The sequence below is a fragment of the Semicossyphus pulcher genome, unplaced genomic scaffold, assembly GCF_022749685.1.
Source record: "Semicossyphus pulcher isolate SPU_LCO1_2020_fin unplaced genomic scaffold, fSemPul1.0.p SCAF_25, whole genome shotgun sequence".
NCBI lineage: Eukaryota > Metazoa > Chordata > Actinopteri > Labriformes > Labridae > Semicossyphus > Semicossyphus pulcher.
This window is the reverse complement of record NW_027211699.1, coordinates 6,513,831-6,529,963: the sequence shown is the minus strand read 5'-3', so window position 1 is coordinate 6,529,963 and position 16,133 is coordinate 6,513,831. Positions and strand designations below refer to the sequence as shown.

Here is a 16,133-nt window from a genome sequence, read left to right as displayed (position 1 = left end):
TCCAGTCATGTTTTAAGATGTATAAAACGCTCTGCTCGAAATAATAAATTGTGTCTGATGTTTTTTCTGCAAAACACATTAAATTACCTCGTAAAAATCCTCCCAATGCGTCTCCTCCTTTTCCCTCATTAAAAAGTCCTGAAGCCGCATAGGCCCCGCCCACTATGTGCTACGTTTCTCTTTTTGTAAAATTATAGCTGAAAACAAAACACGTCTCTGTCGTATTTTACTGGCAACTTGTTGAAACTTGAAATGTAGTAATTAGCAGTAGTAACGTTAACGTTAGCAGTCAGTAGTGAGTTTGCAAAAGTTACAATGACGGTTACAGCTGGCTCGTGCATCGCCGAAGTGGTTGCCATTGGTTACACATAATGATATGCATAGTGTCACCCCGTCCATTAACTGGATTGGCTCCTTAGGTTTGTGACGTCTCAAACCTGCCAGTCTGAAAACGTGTTGTTCAGCCTGTCCTTGGTACACTGCAGTTTAAAAGCAGACAGGCCCAGCCATGGAGATGACTGCTGATGTTGTCCCTGATATGTCTTGTAGCACATGAAGAACAACACATGGAGATGTTCACGAGGTTAAACACTGGATTTTTTACTGGAGGAGTTTTTAACAATGTCGTGTTAGACTTATGAAGCTCTTTATTCTTTTCCCTGAACATTTACGACTGAAGAGAACATAAATAAATCACAGGTTTGTTTTGATGTCAGAGACTCACAGGACGCCATGTTTACAGTTCCATCTGTTTATTGATTAACTATAAAATATTGAGTTACTAAAACAATTTCAAAGAAACACTGATAAACGTGGTTGCCGTCTGTAAAAAAAAGGAAAAACAGTTCCTTACACATATAGTTTATGTTGACAGAATATATCTGCGTCAGATTTCTCTCTAAAATGTATTCTTTTTGCATTTTTACAAGATTAGACATGTGTACAAAGTATATTCTGATAGCTCTTCTCTCCCCTCCACACTGAAGGATCATTTACAAAACTTAGATGATTTTTTATCTTTTCAAAATAATCTTTTTTTTTTCTGTAACAGGACGATAACGATACTGAAGGAACAGCAGACGAAGAACCAGCCTCCAGTCCACCTCTCTCTCTCTCTCTCTCTCTCATTCTCTCTTATGCTCTCTCTCCCATTCCTCTCTCTCTCTCTTTCTAGCAGCTAGCTCCATGTGCCTGTCAGCGGTATTGCTTGAGAGGCGTGGACGATTGTTCAGAGAGGGGAAGCAAGGGAAGAAAAAAAAAATGACGGAAACATGCCAAAAAAAAAAAAAAACAGTTTAAAAAAAATAAATCACAGCAAAATAAAACATTTTTAAAAATAAAAGGTGATAAAAAATGTACGAAGTCACATGACAGCAAATGAAAATGAAGGCGCAGTGGGCGATACGTGTTGGCGTGTGTGTTTTGGACCCTGTTCGAAGGCCTAAGGCTCGGCTTTGGATGGAGATAGGGGGCAAATAGAGATTGGAAGGCAATAACACACACCTTTAAGGGTTACAAAGGTGTGTAAGTGTGTGTGTGTGTGTGTGTGTGTGGTAATACCAGGGGATAAGAGTGTGATGTCTTATCAGCCTCCCTCCCAAACACACACACACACACACACACAGAAAAAAAGTGCTTCAGCAGCTCGAGGGGTAAACAAACATTCATATCGGGTAGTTTTTATTTTTTCCACTTCTGCAAACACCAGGACGACCAGCCACACTCGGAGAGCCGTTATTTGTCCGACTGTCGCTCAAACTTTTTGAACATTTGTCTGCAAAAAAAAAAAAGTGAGTTTCAGGCAGCAGCTCGGGTGGCAGGTGGGGATTTAGCAGATACGATTTTCTGGCGTCAATCCAGCGAGTAATCTCAGAAAACATGTAGTCGCTCTGTACCTGGTGCAACCTCTTTCAACAGACTAGCAGCTTTTTTATCAAACGTTCCTTTACTGGGCGGAGACGAGTTTGTATCAGGTTTTTGTCATTTCGTCAGGAGAAAGGTCACATTAGCAACGTGAACATGTCGGGTCATCCTCCAGGCGTCACACAGGCGTCTCAGAGGGAGTTAAAATACGATAAAAATCTAATAAAATCAGACATAACCAAACGATCTTAAAAGAGTAGAAAATATTAAACCTATTGAATATCAACAAGACAGTCCTCAGGCTCTGCAGCAGAGCAGAGAGAGGGCAGCGTGGTAAGAAACGTACAACAAATCAACATGATACAGTACACCGTGTACTGTATACAGACACTGATACAATCTCTACACTTAACAGTGTAGCTGAGTGAGTTAAGAGACGTTCAGACAAAACATCACAAAGAAGAAAGGCGGCAGCAGACTGGGGAAAACACCAATCTGATTATTTAGGATGGTGGGGAAGGGGGGGCGGGGCTTAAGCGAGATTTGGCGAATCATAAATCATCACGGTAAGGCCTGGGAGAGTAAGGCCGCCCAAGTGCTCACAAACCCTGAACATGACATTCAACAGTCTCACCCTAAAAAACGGTTAAACGAGGCACGTAGAAAAAAAGAAGAAGACGAAGAAGAAGAAGAAGAGAGTGTAAACAGGTAAACAAGTAGGTGTGTTTATCAAAGACGGATCATGCAGAGGAGAGGCAGCAAGAGCGTGGGGAGAGGGCGGGGGTTAGTGAATACTCAAGGAAGACGTACAAAAACTCCTGGTGGAGGAGCTCGTTTCAAAGTGCACTCATGTCAAAGACGATTGTTTGGAGGGGCGATAGAAGAAATCTGGCCGAGAGAAACATTTATATCAAAACAGCAGAAGCAAAAGAAAGATACATCGAAGACAGGACGTTTAGAGGTTGGAAACACTGCAGTGCTCAAGTGAAGCCAAACTGAATTGAGTTATGTTTATGATCTAATCAGTGCTGGCAGCGTCGCGCTGACCGCGACCTTGGTGCATCCAGAGACTGCAATGTTTAAAACCTTTAAGAACATAAAGGAGAAATCCACCCTCTCCTTCACTGGGAGTTCTTAGTGATGAAAAAGTGTCCTACATTTCCCAGAATGCTTTCCGACTCCCCTCCAGACACCACATCTCGTAGCCGTGCTGGTGTCAGGTCTCCTCTGGGATCTACTTCACCCAGACGTCACATGCGGCAGCTGTTTCTGTTATAGTGTTTGTTTTTTTTAAGGTGGATTTTTCCTTTAAAGATAAAAAACTCTGGGATGAAAACGGGAAGTGCTTTTAATAGTACAAGTTTCCTTCCTCTCTCTTTAATCCTGAGTCTCTGAGGGAGTCACAAGTTTGAGTAGCATGCAGACACATTTCGATTGTCTCGGGAGTTTGAGGGGTTAAATTAAACAAGTGTTTTTTTTTTAAGTGCTTTCTGTTGGAAGGAGTCTCCACCTCTCTCTCTTTCTCTCTTTGCTTCTGTCGCTCCTGCTGTTCTGTAGATACATTTATAGGACTGTAACATGACTAACATCACCATGGCAAGATCATAATCACAACGTCACATCACCGGCGTGCATGCCTGTCTGTCTCTCTGTCCGCCTGTCTGTCTGTCTGTCCTCCCGCGGCGCGCGGGCGGACGGAAACGAGCCTCTCTCTCCTGTTTCCTCTTTCACAGTTCATTAAAGCTTCTCGACTGTTTTAGAAAACTCTGACATAAATCTGTTACATGAAAATAAAACACTCAGATTTTCCTCTATATAACTGTGTGTGTGTACACGGAGGTGTGTATTTACATGTGTGTTTTTAACGGTTATTAACAGGTTAAAGAGAGACTGAAGTGCTCGTGTTGGCGCTTCAGGACAGTTTGTGTTACTGGAGTCTGTGTGTGCAAACGTGTCAGGAGGCTTGTTGTAATACTGTCTGTAGCTCCTCCTGTAGAAGCCGCTCAGTCTGAAGTGTATCACGGTGTCGGAGCTGTGAGTTATCCCTCATGAAAGACGCAGTAGGGGTCGACTCGTCCGTGAGGTCCAGAGCCGGGTCATGATTTCTGGCTCCCGTGTTTTTCGTTCAGCAGATGACCGGGACGCCGTCGGTGTTGAAGATCATGCCGGTGGTGGGTTCGTAGGTGCCAGCCAGGTAGTAGAGGTCTTCGCTGTCGGCGTAGCGGCGCGTGTGCGTCATCTGCTCGTACTCCTCCACGCTGACCACCAGGCACTTGTGGCTGACCGTCTGCACGTCGTTCTCGTCGCTGTGAGACGACTGGTAGAGCGCCCGCTGTGACAGAGACAAAGAGGTTTATTATAAATATCCTGAATATATTTATAATCAGCATCAAACACCTGCTTTTCCTCTAACTACACAATTTACTGCATTCTCTGATTGTCTGCGGAGCCCAAAAACACGAGACAAAAGTATAAGGGCCTGTGTCCACTAACGGCATTTTTTACCCTGGCAGCGACCCTTAATTTCAGAGCGCTTCTCACCAGCGCTTACTGTTGCTAGGTTACGAAGGTTGCCGGCACTTCTGCTTCCCTTGATAGTGACCGTTAAGTTTGAAATCGCTCTGCATGATTAATATTTGTTTTTACTCGAGGACATTTTACAAAGGAAACATAAAAACAATGGAGATGAATCATGTCCTGCATTAGCAGCAGCTCTACACCTGGAAGTTGTACCCTCGAATCTAAAGGATTAGCTTCTCCTCCGCCATTGATGTTGACAAAGTTATTATCAGAAGTCCCACCCCTTTCGTTGTAGTGCTGCGTTGATTTTCAGGGTTCCCACTCTTTTTAAGAAATAATTTTCCAGGGCGTTTTCGAGGAGTTTTTCTTGACAATAAAGGACAGCACTTGCTTGTAAACGGTCATATAATTTACCAGTAGGCCTAGTGCTGACACATTTAACCCCAGCTCAATCTGAGTGAGGCTAAAGTGAACTAAAATTTTCCAGGAAAACATAATTTATTTCCAGGATATTTGGTCATTTTAATCAATTCCCAGGTGTTTCCAGGACTGGAAAACAAGTCTTTAAATTTCCAGGTTTTCCAGGTTTTCCAGGACCCGTGGGAACCCTGATTTTGTATAGAGAATAAGCGCTGCCGTTAGTGGACACTGGCCCTAATTAAAGCATACATTTAGCTTTTAGCTCAACAACTTAAATAAATCTAAAGCTTTTGCTTTGTTTCCCATTTACAGACACACAAACAGACAAGTGAGTGTTGAATTCAAACACAAAGTGCTTTGTTTATGTTTTAATTCTGGAGTAGAGGTCTGTGTAAGTGCTGGAAACGAATGTGACAGTATGGTGGTGACTGCAAAAACTGCTACATTTTTGTCTTTTACAGATACACCCGGCGTTAAAGCGGGATGATCCTGGACGAATCGGGACATTCGGTCACTATATTTTAGCTCACAGTCACAGCTTAATGAGCTTTATACCCATTTTATAATCTCAAATCTAATTATTTAATCAATATCATAATTTATTAAGATATTCAACTATAATTTTGACATTTCCATTATGTCAGTTTTGGAGATATATGATATCTAAGACTTGACTATGGTTACACACACGTGAGCAGTTCATGTTTCCTCACCTCCATGAAGTCCTTCCTCTGGATGGACGAGTGCAGAGCTGCTGGTAGAGACTGGCCGCACATCTGATCCCAGTTCTGGAGGAGAAACAAGTCTCAGCTTCAAAACGTGTTTCTTTAACTTAACAGCTCTGCATGAATCATTCATACAATAGTTAAGAAAGCACTGATGGAGATCATCATGATAGTTTAATAATAAAGCAGCACTTTAAAGAGGAGATGATTGTAGCGTCGTTCTATTAGCCCTGAGATGGAATCGCGATAATTCTTTCTTTTATTAGATTTCCTGAAATAAAACGTGTCAAAACACTAATTCATGAGAGACCTTCTGTTAGTCGGACAAAATCCTTAATAAGACAAAATATTTCAGTTTAAATCAGCCAACGCAGAGCTGAAATTTACCACGTTATGTGTACACGAGGGGCACTGATAAAAACAAGCATTCCCAAACAAAGGCCCGGGTTACTTCCTGAATCTCTAACAATAAGTCATGCTTACGTTATGGAAAGGGACGACTTTTTCTTTGTGTCTTCAGAAAGATGTGTTTATTAAACTCTGGACCAAGTGGGTTAAAGTGACAATCTCGAAGATTTTCATGTAAATAAATGTCTGCTTAGTCAAAATAGTGATTGAGCCTGTGGCCCACTGATGAAAGCCTTTGCATTTGCAGCATTACGGACTGACAGTCTGGTGCGAGTTAGTGACGTGTTTTCCATCAGCCAGCAGTTGTTGGTCTGCCAGAGCGGGTAGGCGGAGCTAAGGTAAGTGTTGCGAGTAAACAGTAATCTACTATGGCTGAACAAACAAAGAAAAGATGGATGACTACAGATACAACTTCAACAAGAAGTGAAAATCCAAAGAAAAAGAAACAAACTCGACGCTCAGATGAAGCAAACAGTCTGAAAAGGAAAGCGACCGTCAGCCAGGAAAATCAAGAGTTACAACCGGAGCCAACCGTGGACGTCACACATGCAGCACTGTCTGGATATCTGGGAAGTGTGCTCCCGCAATTACCGTTTATCATCATAGGTGGCGCCAAAGAGAACGAAACTGAGATGTCTGAGATTAAAACTTTAATATATACGACGTCCCGACTGATCTAGTGGATGTGTCCAAAGAAAAACCTTGTTATTCTGACTGATGTTCTACCTCACTGATCCTTGTCTCATTTTCTCTGTAGTCTCTCACATGTTTTTATTACTCTCGTGTGCACACTGTATCTCTCCTAAGGTGTATTTAGTTCTAAAGTCTGAGGACTGCAGAGAAAGTGAAGCTGTTTTTGTCGTTATGTTTTGTAACATAAAATGTCCCTAAGAGAAGAATTTCAAAATAAAACCAGCCAATACACCGAATTCAAACCTCCTACCTTCTTGTCGGTGAGTTTCTTCCCGGGGTTCGTCTCCTCCGGATGATAGAACCAGTTCACCCGGACCACCATGTTGCTGCCCCACGACTCCCACATGCTCTGGATGCGGCCGATGAAGGGCAGGTTGGGCCGGCCGGCGGACAGGAACACAGCGCAGTCACCGATGCGGATCATCTCTCTGCCTCGCACGATGGCCTTGTAGAAGAGCTTCTTAGCTTTGCCCTTCATGCCGCGTCTCTGCGGGGGGGTTAGAAGAGGACCGTCACTGATCGTACAGGTGTGTCAAAGAATTACTTTACAAGAAGTAGTACTAGTAAGAAAGAAGAGACACATAAAGTTTGACCTTGAATTTTCCTCACCTGAGTCGGCTTCCCGAACCACTTCCAGAGCTGTCTGGCGGGCAGGAAAGCGGAGATTTTGGGCCGGTTCTCCACGCTGGGCAGCCTCTGACGTTTAGCCAGCTCCTTGGTCGTGGGGAGGTGGACCCCCTCTCTGCGCTTCGGCCTCCCCACCTTCCCCTCTCCTCCGCTGGGCTTCGGTTTAGGAGGACGACCCCTCTGCCCGGAGCCCTTCCCTGTTGCTGGTTTAGCAGGTTTAGCTGGAGCGGGAGCAGCAGGAGTCGGAGAGGATGATGGGGAGGGAGATCGTGAGGGAGGAGAAAGCTCCTCTTCCTCGACTTTCAACTCCACCTCCTTCTTCACCTCCTCTTCTTCTTCTTCCTCCTCCTCTTTCGGTTCTTCCTTCGGTTTCTCCTGCACAGGAGGCGGGGAGGCGGGGCCTGGTGGAGGTGGAGGCGTAGGTGTCCTCTCTTCGTCTGAGCTGCAGGAGGAGTCATCAGTGGAGGAAGAGGACGAAGATGAAGACGAGGAAGAAGACGAGGAGGAGCCGGAGCAAGACGAAGAGGAGGAGGAGCAACTTGACGTGCACTTCTTCTTTTTCTTCATCTTCCCTTTCTGCCCTTCTTCCTCCGACTCTGAGCTGCTGCTGCTCTGAGACTCCTCCTTTATCTTCCTCTCCTCTCGTTTCTCCGCCTGCTTCCTCTCCTCTTTCTTCTCCTCCCTCGCCTCCACTTCCTGTCCACGTCCTGCTCCTCCACGACTGTCTACCTTCTCCTTCGCCAGCATGGGAGCTTTGTAGGAGGAGTCTTTCTCTGGCAGGGCAGGCTCTCTATCCGGAGCTCTTGGTTTAGCCTTGAGCAGCTTCTGATTGGCTGTGGCGATGGGGGTGTGGTCTCGCCTCACGCTCCGCCCCTCGAGCAACATCAGAGCTTTGGTTTTCTTGGTTTTGGGGGAGGTGACGCCCTCGTGGTCAAGCTTCACGAGCGGCTCTGCAGACTTGCGCCTCACCACTGAGCTCATGTCGCCCTGCCCTGTCGCAGGTTTGGGTCTGGAGATGGAGGACAGCTGGTCGGACGGCATCTTCAGTTTGGGTCTGGGGGCCGATGACGACGACAGAGACGATGATGGAGGTCTGGGAGGCAGCGAGGAGCTGGGTTTGCCTGTTGAGAGCCGGGAGATGGAGTTCAGTCCAGAGCTGAGGCCGGGTCTGGAGCTGCTGTGGTGGTCCGAGGAGGGTTTGGTTTTGGAGGCAGAGCTGGGTCGAGGTAAAGACCCTGGTTTGGGTGCAGACGATGATGTCACCAAGCTGGGTCTGGACATTTGTCTGTTGTTGGTGGGACTGATGCTGCTGGTGCTCTCTCTGCGCTGGTTGTTGTAGGAGCTCAGGTTCGGCTCGCTGTACAGATCCACCGTCAGGACTTTCCCGTAGGTGGAGGGGTAGAGGGACGGAGGGAGCGAGCGGGCGGGTTTCGGAGCAGGAGGCTGAGCAGAGCTGGACTTCCTGGGCACGAGGTTGGGGAGAGTGGGGCTACTCGCGGGGGACGAGGTGGAGCTTGTGCGGCCCGGTTTCGCCTGCATCGTCGGCCGTGAAGCAGGACGGGGCTTCTCGTGAGCGGCTTTCTGGACGGAGGAGGGTCTGTCCTGGGAGGGTTTGGGTGGAGCCGGGGGTCTGTCGGCGGGCAGGCTGGAGCAGGATGGAGGATCGGCTTTCTCACGGCTGTCTGGGTTCATGGAGGACTCTGGGAAAAAATAGTAACAAAAAAGTTAGTTTCTTTTGGACGATGTACCCTGTAACTGGGTTTACACTGGATGTGCTGACGCTTTCATTGTGTGATTTCTGCGGTGGGAGCGGTCGACAAATCAGCGAGGCAACAGCTCCGAAATGAAAATATTGTGTTTGGGAAACGCTGACACGGTAAAAACAAGGCCAGCGTCGGTAAATCAGACATGCAGCGTGCCATAAATCACAGCTCCAGTAATCAACTCTGAGTAACAACAATGAAGCTGTTTGATTTAACACGACGGCCGCGGTCTGATGTGAGACGAGCGATGAAAGATCCGTCTGAGCCGAGAGCTATTTCTGTCCTGTTGCTCTAAAAAGACTCAAAAGACTCATCAAACTCAAACTGTTTTAATGCTCTCTATGATACGTAAGTTAAAACGAGGGCACCAAAGAAACAACATGCAACTGCTTTCTATTAATAACTCCGACAATCAACATTAATTAAAACCATTTCCTGTATTCTGATACGGATACATAAAGCACACTTTACTGAGTAATGTCAAACCTTTCTCTCTATTACAACTTTATGTCGACACTTTATTTATTTATTTGGTTTTATGTTTGATTTTTTTCCCCTTCATTTATTTTATTGAATATTTTTTTAATAAACTCATTTATTACTTTTTTTAAATCTTCATTTATTTATTTTCCTTTCTTTCTTTCTTTGATCAGCAACACTGCCTCACATCTCTCTGCTATTGTTGCTAGGGATGCACGATATTAGATTTTTTGCCGATTTCCGATATGCCGATATTTTACAACTCATTTAGCCGATTACCAATACTGATATTTTTTCCCGCACACCTAAATGCAGAGATCATCAACTCTCTTCTGTATTGGAATTAGCGTACAGTATAATGGTGATACTCTCATCACATTTGTTACAACTACTACTATTTCGGACACTTTGAAAAACTTCCACACCACGGACATTTTGGCTTCTGACTCTCTCATGCTGCAGGTAGACACACGTGACGTCATCACGCTGCGCCGTGCAGGTCTTCTTCGCGCCGGGGACATTGGGCCGAGGTCGGGCATTTAATCAAGTATGCAGCAGCCCATTATTTTATCGGTGAATTATATCGGCAGATATCAGCGTGTTGTCCGATATCCGATAGTTCATTTTTAAGCCGATATCGGCCGATAACGTGCCGATAATATGGTGCATCCCTAATTATTGCCACTTTAATGAATATAATATATTTATTTGTCTTCTCTGTGTTTGTGCACAAATGACACGATTCTTTTCTGTTTATAGGAACTTTAAACGGACATTAATCTCTATTTATAGATTCTACATAGAAAAGTGGAATCCGTAGTGGCGTGGACTTTAAGTTTGTAGTCCGAGTAATATTGACCAATCACGTATCAGCAGGCTGCGGCATATGCAGGAAAAACAGGCGGAACGTAATCCTCCGTAATGACATCCCGGCTCCCGCCAGCGTGATCTGACGACGATTTAGCTTCTTATTAATCTCTATAAACAGACATCTGCATGCTAACAGCTAACAATCTGTTCTAGGTCACATTTAACTTGAGATAAATTCCCTTGACGCTGTGTCACGAAAGGGTTCAGATATCCCGACTTCCTTGGATGCACCAGAAATGATGGCTCCGACCTCCGTTCAACAAACTCCTCCTCTTGAGGACAGACCTGACAAAGCTTCATGTTGACTTGTATATATATTGTATAACTGACTGTTTACATTGAAGCTGAGACTCAGCACAAACAGATGAACGGGCGCTCCTCCGGGTTTATTTTGCAGACATATCTGGAGGGGAGAATTTCACTTCATTTTGATCTGAACACACGGTCGCTTCTCAAGTTGCTAACTGGACTGTAAACAATGCAGCGCACAGGAAAGTATTCATAAAAAGGATGCAGAAATTCCCTGACTGCCCCGAAAGTTGTGTGATTGTACTATGTGTCTGAATATTGAGAGCACTTCACAACTGAACTGATAAAAAGCAGTAAAAAAAGAAAAACTCAAAGAAGTATAAAAGCAGCTAATGTACAATAAAGGAAAGAACCTGAGTGCTCGTTTGTTTTAAGCACCTATCCGTCCATTATTTGTCCCCCCGATGGGAAACATTACCTTTTATATCTTTGATAATTGTAACAGCTCTTTGTGTGAAACTCATCGTTTCTGCTGTTTCACTGATACATTAGAATCAAGCAGAATTAGACCCAGAGGATAACACTATCAGCTGGTTGGTAATAACACTCAGTAATGGACCCAGTGAACAAATACAAAAGACAACCGACACAGACTTTTATTATTCCTGAGGGAGCGTTCTGATCGGCTCACCTGGTTTGGGTTTGGGTTTGCGACCCGGTTTTCCTTTGATCTTCGGGGCGCTCTCCTCCGGCTTCTTCCCCGCCTCTTTGCCCTCTTTGCTGCATTTGCGGACTCTCCTCCGGGAGCAGCTGGCCACGAGCAGCGCGGGAGACGGCTCCGCGCCTGCACAGAAGCACAGAGACAGCAGGATTTAAGGTTTATCTAAAGAATTTAACCTGTGCGCTTCTCATGCTTTCATCCTGACTGCAGGGAGTTTCAGCTGTTCAGGAGTCTGACCGAGAAGAAAGTGAAACCTCCTGAATAAAAGCAGCTCAAGTGTGTGACCGCAGATCTCTCAACAGAGCCAAGTTAATCAGCTATTTCTGTGCCATTACATCTGTTCAAACATGTTGGAAGCGCTTTGTTTGAAGAAGAAAAACATTTACACAAACTTCTGATGTGCAGAAATCAACACAAACTCCCACAGAGAAAGGAAAGTAATGTAACACGCAGCTCAGAGCTCAATAAAGATTGTCACTTTTGTAAACAAAGTGCTTCATGTTGTTTTTCCTCACTGTGTTTGAATCGGACACTCGTGGAGCCAGCTTTAGTCTTGAAATTTATGTCGACAAAAATATACTAGAGAGGCTCAGATACTCCGATTTTTGTCCCTTCCACATACACACTCACATAGTTACACTCCAGTATTGGCAGATACCCAGTACCTCTCTGAAACCAGTAACTAGGGATAGACCGATTATCGACCAGGCCGATTATTTTTTTTACTTATTATTTATTTATGTTTTTTAAATTTTTTTAAATTTTATTTATTTTTTTAATCCCACGTCCGATAAGAGATCAATTTAAAACTGGGTTATTTTGGCTCTGGTGCATATGCTTAAAGGCATTTAAACAAGTGTTGGAGTTTGTATTATTCAAAATTTTGACGCCAATATTTTCACTTTTACTGCAAATGAATATCGGCTTCAAATATCAGTTATCGGCCTCCTTGACTACTAATAATCGGTATCGGCCCTGAAAAAACCATATCGGTCTATCTCTACCAGTAACATAAAAGAACTACATATATCAATATTTTAGCTTCATGCTACTTACATTGTTTTAAAGCTTGGCTCAGTACACTGAATGAGGTCTAACCGAGAAAGAAGCTGAGCTAACGTTAGCAGCAGCTCAGCTAGCATCCCCTCCTGATGTCCTGGTTCTTTTGCAGAGTGCCGGAGAAACACCGACTTTTAACATCACACTGCTTTATTTTGTGGTTAAAATAATCTTAACTTTGTCTTTAAAAAAAAATAACAGCCTAAAACGTGCGATAGATAAACATTGATTGCTTAATTTTGCTAGCTTTGACTTACTCTAACTCTCAGCAAGCAGCTTAGCTAGCAGCCCCCCCTGACATCCTGGTTCTTTTTCAGAGTGTCAAAGAAAAACTGATTTTAACATCACACTTCCTAATTTTGTGGTTTAAATAATCATAACTTTATCTATCTAAAAAACAGTCTAAATCGTGTAATGAAAAACATTGATTGCTTAATTTTGCTAGCTGTGACTTACTCTTACTCTCAGCTAGCAGCTTAGCTAGCAGCCCCTCCTGATGCCCTGGTTCTTTCTCAGTGTCATAGAAACACTGACTTTTAAGTTGAACTGCTTTATTTTGTTGTTTTATCGTTTAAATGATCTTACATTCATCTTTAAAAAAAACAGCCTAAAATGTTCGATGGAAAAACACTGATTGCTAAAGTTTGCTAGCTTTGACTCTGCTAGCAGCGCATGTCGTTGTTTGCCGCTCTCAAACAGAGGTCAACTTCAAAGGAGATGTTGCTGTTACAGAAGTGTGTGTGTGTGTGTGCGTGCGCGTTTGTGTGCTCACAGTGGATCTTGTAGTCTGGCGGCAGCAGTCTGATGTGTGAGAGGGGGATGCGGCCTGTGTCGCCATCGTCAAACTCCACCGTGATGAGGTCATCGTTCTCGTCGATATCTGAACTTCCTGTTTGGAAAAAACACAAAGTCATCAGAGAAGTTTTTTTCATGCTTTAATCTTGTGTCTGTTTGTTTTGAAGAGGTGTAGGCTCAGGGTCGAGGAATCCTTTTTTCCTTATTGCTCTTTGCAGTAAAGCTCACTAAGACCTACACCTGTTAGCATCCTGCTGCGCTGCACACTGCACACTGTTAACATCCTTTACATCTGTTTGTGCTGCCAGCTTTAATTAAACTATGTGTGTGTGTGGATTATGACTCATGTCATGTAGGTGGTGGGTGTGTGTGCTTGTGTGCCGCTCTGGTACCGTTGACGACAGTGCCGGGGTAAAGGCAGCGGTACTGCTGGCTCCAGTAGGCAGCGATGCGCGTTCCCTCTGGGAGGTAACGCACGGACGGAGGCTTCACATCGATGATCTGCAAACACAGAATGAAGAAGTTTTATTTGTCAACATCCACCATCCTCGCACACAGGCAAACATTATTTCTCAGGACAGACTTTGAAGATGACACTTGTCACTTCCTGTTTCCTGTAAGGGCACTCACCGCCTCCTGCAGCAGCTGTTCCAAGCAGTAGATGTGCGGTCGGTTCCCTCTCTCCCCCTCCACCACCACGCTGTATCTGCACAGAGGAGACGTGACAAAGGGGGTCAAAAGTTTGAGGGCAGTGCGACGGCACTCGCTCCTTTTCTTCTGACTGCTTTGATGTCGAACAGGCCGGGAACGTGTTGTCTTGTGTTGAATACCACAACAGTGAGCACAGCAGAGCACGGCTAGAACTCACATCCCTGCTGGATTATGAATCCCCCCTGAACACAGCTTTGCTCTGTTTGTTTCTTTTAATGAAGCCACTGTGGATTTGAGCTCCAGCTAGATGTCGATAATAAGATCGAAACGTAGCAGAAATGCATGCTTTCATGTAAGTTTGCAGGAATGGTTCAAACTTGTAGAAAAATAATGAGTAAAATGAGAAAATCAATAACACCCTCATGTCAGGATAGTTAATATGAAGCTACAGATAGCAGCCTGTTATCTTAGCTTAGCATAAAGACTGGAAACAGGGAGAAAAAGCTAGCAAAAATCCAGCCTATCCTAAGCTCACTGATAAACACGCTGTATCTCCTAAGTTTAAAGAGGGGGTATTACGCTGTTTCACATTTTAAGACATATATATAATGTTACAATGTTGGATGTTCAGACTAAACGTGGTTTCAAATCTGCAGGTAAAAGTATGTTGGAGTATACCCAGGCTTCTCAGCTCAGTCTGCAGGCTGCTGTGAACGCCAGGTTTCACACAGTTCTTTCTACACGCTGCACTTTGTGACCTCACAAAGTGCAGCCCTCAGCAGGCTTCGAAGAGCTGGCCAATCAGATGAAAGTGGGCTTGTAGGAGCGGGGTGTCTTAAAGGGACAGAGCTGACTGAATCGGTTCAGCAGAGGCTGTATGAGGGCCTGTACTGAGCACCAGTGTGAGAAACACAAGTTTTTTTACTATAAATTATGCTAAGCTACTCCACAGCTATCACAGAGTGAAATATGAAGCTTGAAATTTGCATAATACCCCCCCTTTAAAAACAACAACCAGGTTAGTTTAGCTGATTCCCCCTGCTTTTAGACATTATGCTATGCTAAGCTAACTGGCAGATGGCTTTAGCTATATATTTAGGGTACTGATATGCAAGTGTAATCAATTCTCTCGTTTAAATCTCAACTAAAGGCCAAATATCTCTTTAACAGTAAATTATGTCTCAGTGTTGTTAGGATGAAAACAAACTCAGCTTTGTTAAAGGGCACTGTGGTTTGTTTTTGCACACGCGGCAAAATCATATTTTCTCCCACAGTTTTAGATTTCTCCGGGGATGTTCCAACAACTTTAAAGAGGATTATAACTTGCAGTTTAAAAAGAGGTGTTTTTCTTTTACCTGTGAAGATTAAACATCCGCCTGCGTTTACTCACATGTCGGGGGAGTGTACAGTGTTCACATGTCCTGCGTACAGCAGCTGATCGTCCATCGGGATCAAAACTCTGAGTCCGTCCACCAGAGAGTCTTTATCCAGCACACACTGCACCGGAGCTGCACACAGAAAACACATGTATTAAATATCATTACTGAGTGTGTGAGCCATGTATGGAGGAGGTATTAGATGATGTGTGTGTGTGTGTGTGCTGACCAGGTGTGGAGGACCGCTCTGACACGCTGTTGCTGCGCGGCGGGAGGAGCTCGTCCTCGCTGAAGCTGCTGTCCTGGTTGGGCTCGAAGTCTTCGTCTGCCGCCATGCTCTCCATGAGCCGGCTCACCGCTCCCCTCGAGGGCTGCAGACACACACAGGGGCTTTTATTTAACACAAGTTATTTACATCGCATCCATTTTATTTGTAAAGCACATGTTAGAGTTAACGTTATGTGCTTTACTGTCAAAGAGAAAAACACAAGTGATTAAAATAACTTTGCACCCACACATTTAAAGGGCCAGTTCGCCGATTTTCAACCTCAGTCCTATCATGCTATTATGGGGAGCTAATGCCATTATGGTAGAAAAAGATGCAGTTTGGCTCTGTGCCTTTGGAGGATGCTATCTGCTTCTCCAATGGGCCCTGGAAAACCTCCGTCAGACTACGTAAAACATCATCTAGCGAAGGCCAGGGAGCTCGCTAAACTACACTTCCTCAATCTAGGACGCCCGCCGCCGATGTCATGTGTCGTTCAAAATCTTCAGGTTTGAAATGCAGACTGCAGACCTGAAGATTTTTTAGATGGCCCACCGGTATATTCTCGTCGTGTTTCAGATTCTGTCCCGCTCTGAGCCGTTGCCTGCAGAGAAACGTTTGTATTTCACTCCAGCGTCTCTCGCTGGG

The 16,133-nt window shown here is 44.5% G+C and overlaps 1 protein-coding gene across 1 annotated transcript in view; it reads right to left on the bottom strand.

Annotated features, from left to right (window-relative positions):
- Nucleotides 1–735: 735 nt before the first annotated feature.
- The window catches only part of tnrc18 (trinucleotide repeat containing 18), a 58,321-nt gene continuing 42,923 nt past the window's right edge, over nucleotides 736–16,133 (bottom strand). Inside the window, exons 21-30 of the mRNA XM_069676394.1 lie at nucleotides 15,450–15,591; nucleotides 15,235–15,352; nucleotides 13,824–13,899; nucleotides 13,586–13,694; nucleotides 13,171–13,287; nucleotides 11,310–11,462; nucleotides 7,239–8,956; nucleotides 6,880–7,116; nucleotides 5,517–5,591; nucleotides 736–4,195 (exon numbers count right to left, since the gene is read on the bottom strand). Coding sequence (XP_069532495.1) covers nucleotides 3,989–4,195; nucleotides 5,517–5,591; nucleotides 6,880–7,116; nucleotides 7,239–8,956; nucleotides 11,310–11,462; nucleotides 13,171–13,287; nucleotides 13,586–13,694; nucleotides 13,824–13,899; nucleotides 15,235–15,352; nucleotides 15,450–15,591 — 2,952 coding nt within the window. The 3' untranslated portion in view covers nucleotides 736–3,988. The remainder of the gene's footprint in view (nucleotides 4,196–5,516; nucleotides 5,592–6,879; nucleotides 7,117–7,238; nucleotides 8,957–11,309; nucleotides 11,463–13,170; nucleotides 13,288–13,585; nucleotides 13,695–13,823; nucleotides 13,900–15,234; nucleotides 15,353–15,449; nucleotides 15,592–16,133) is intronic.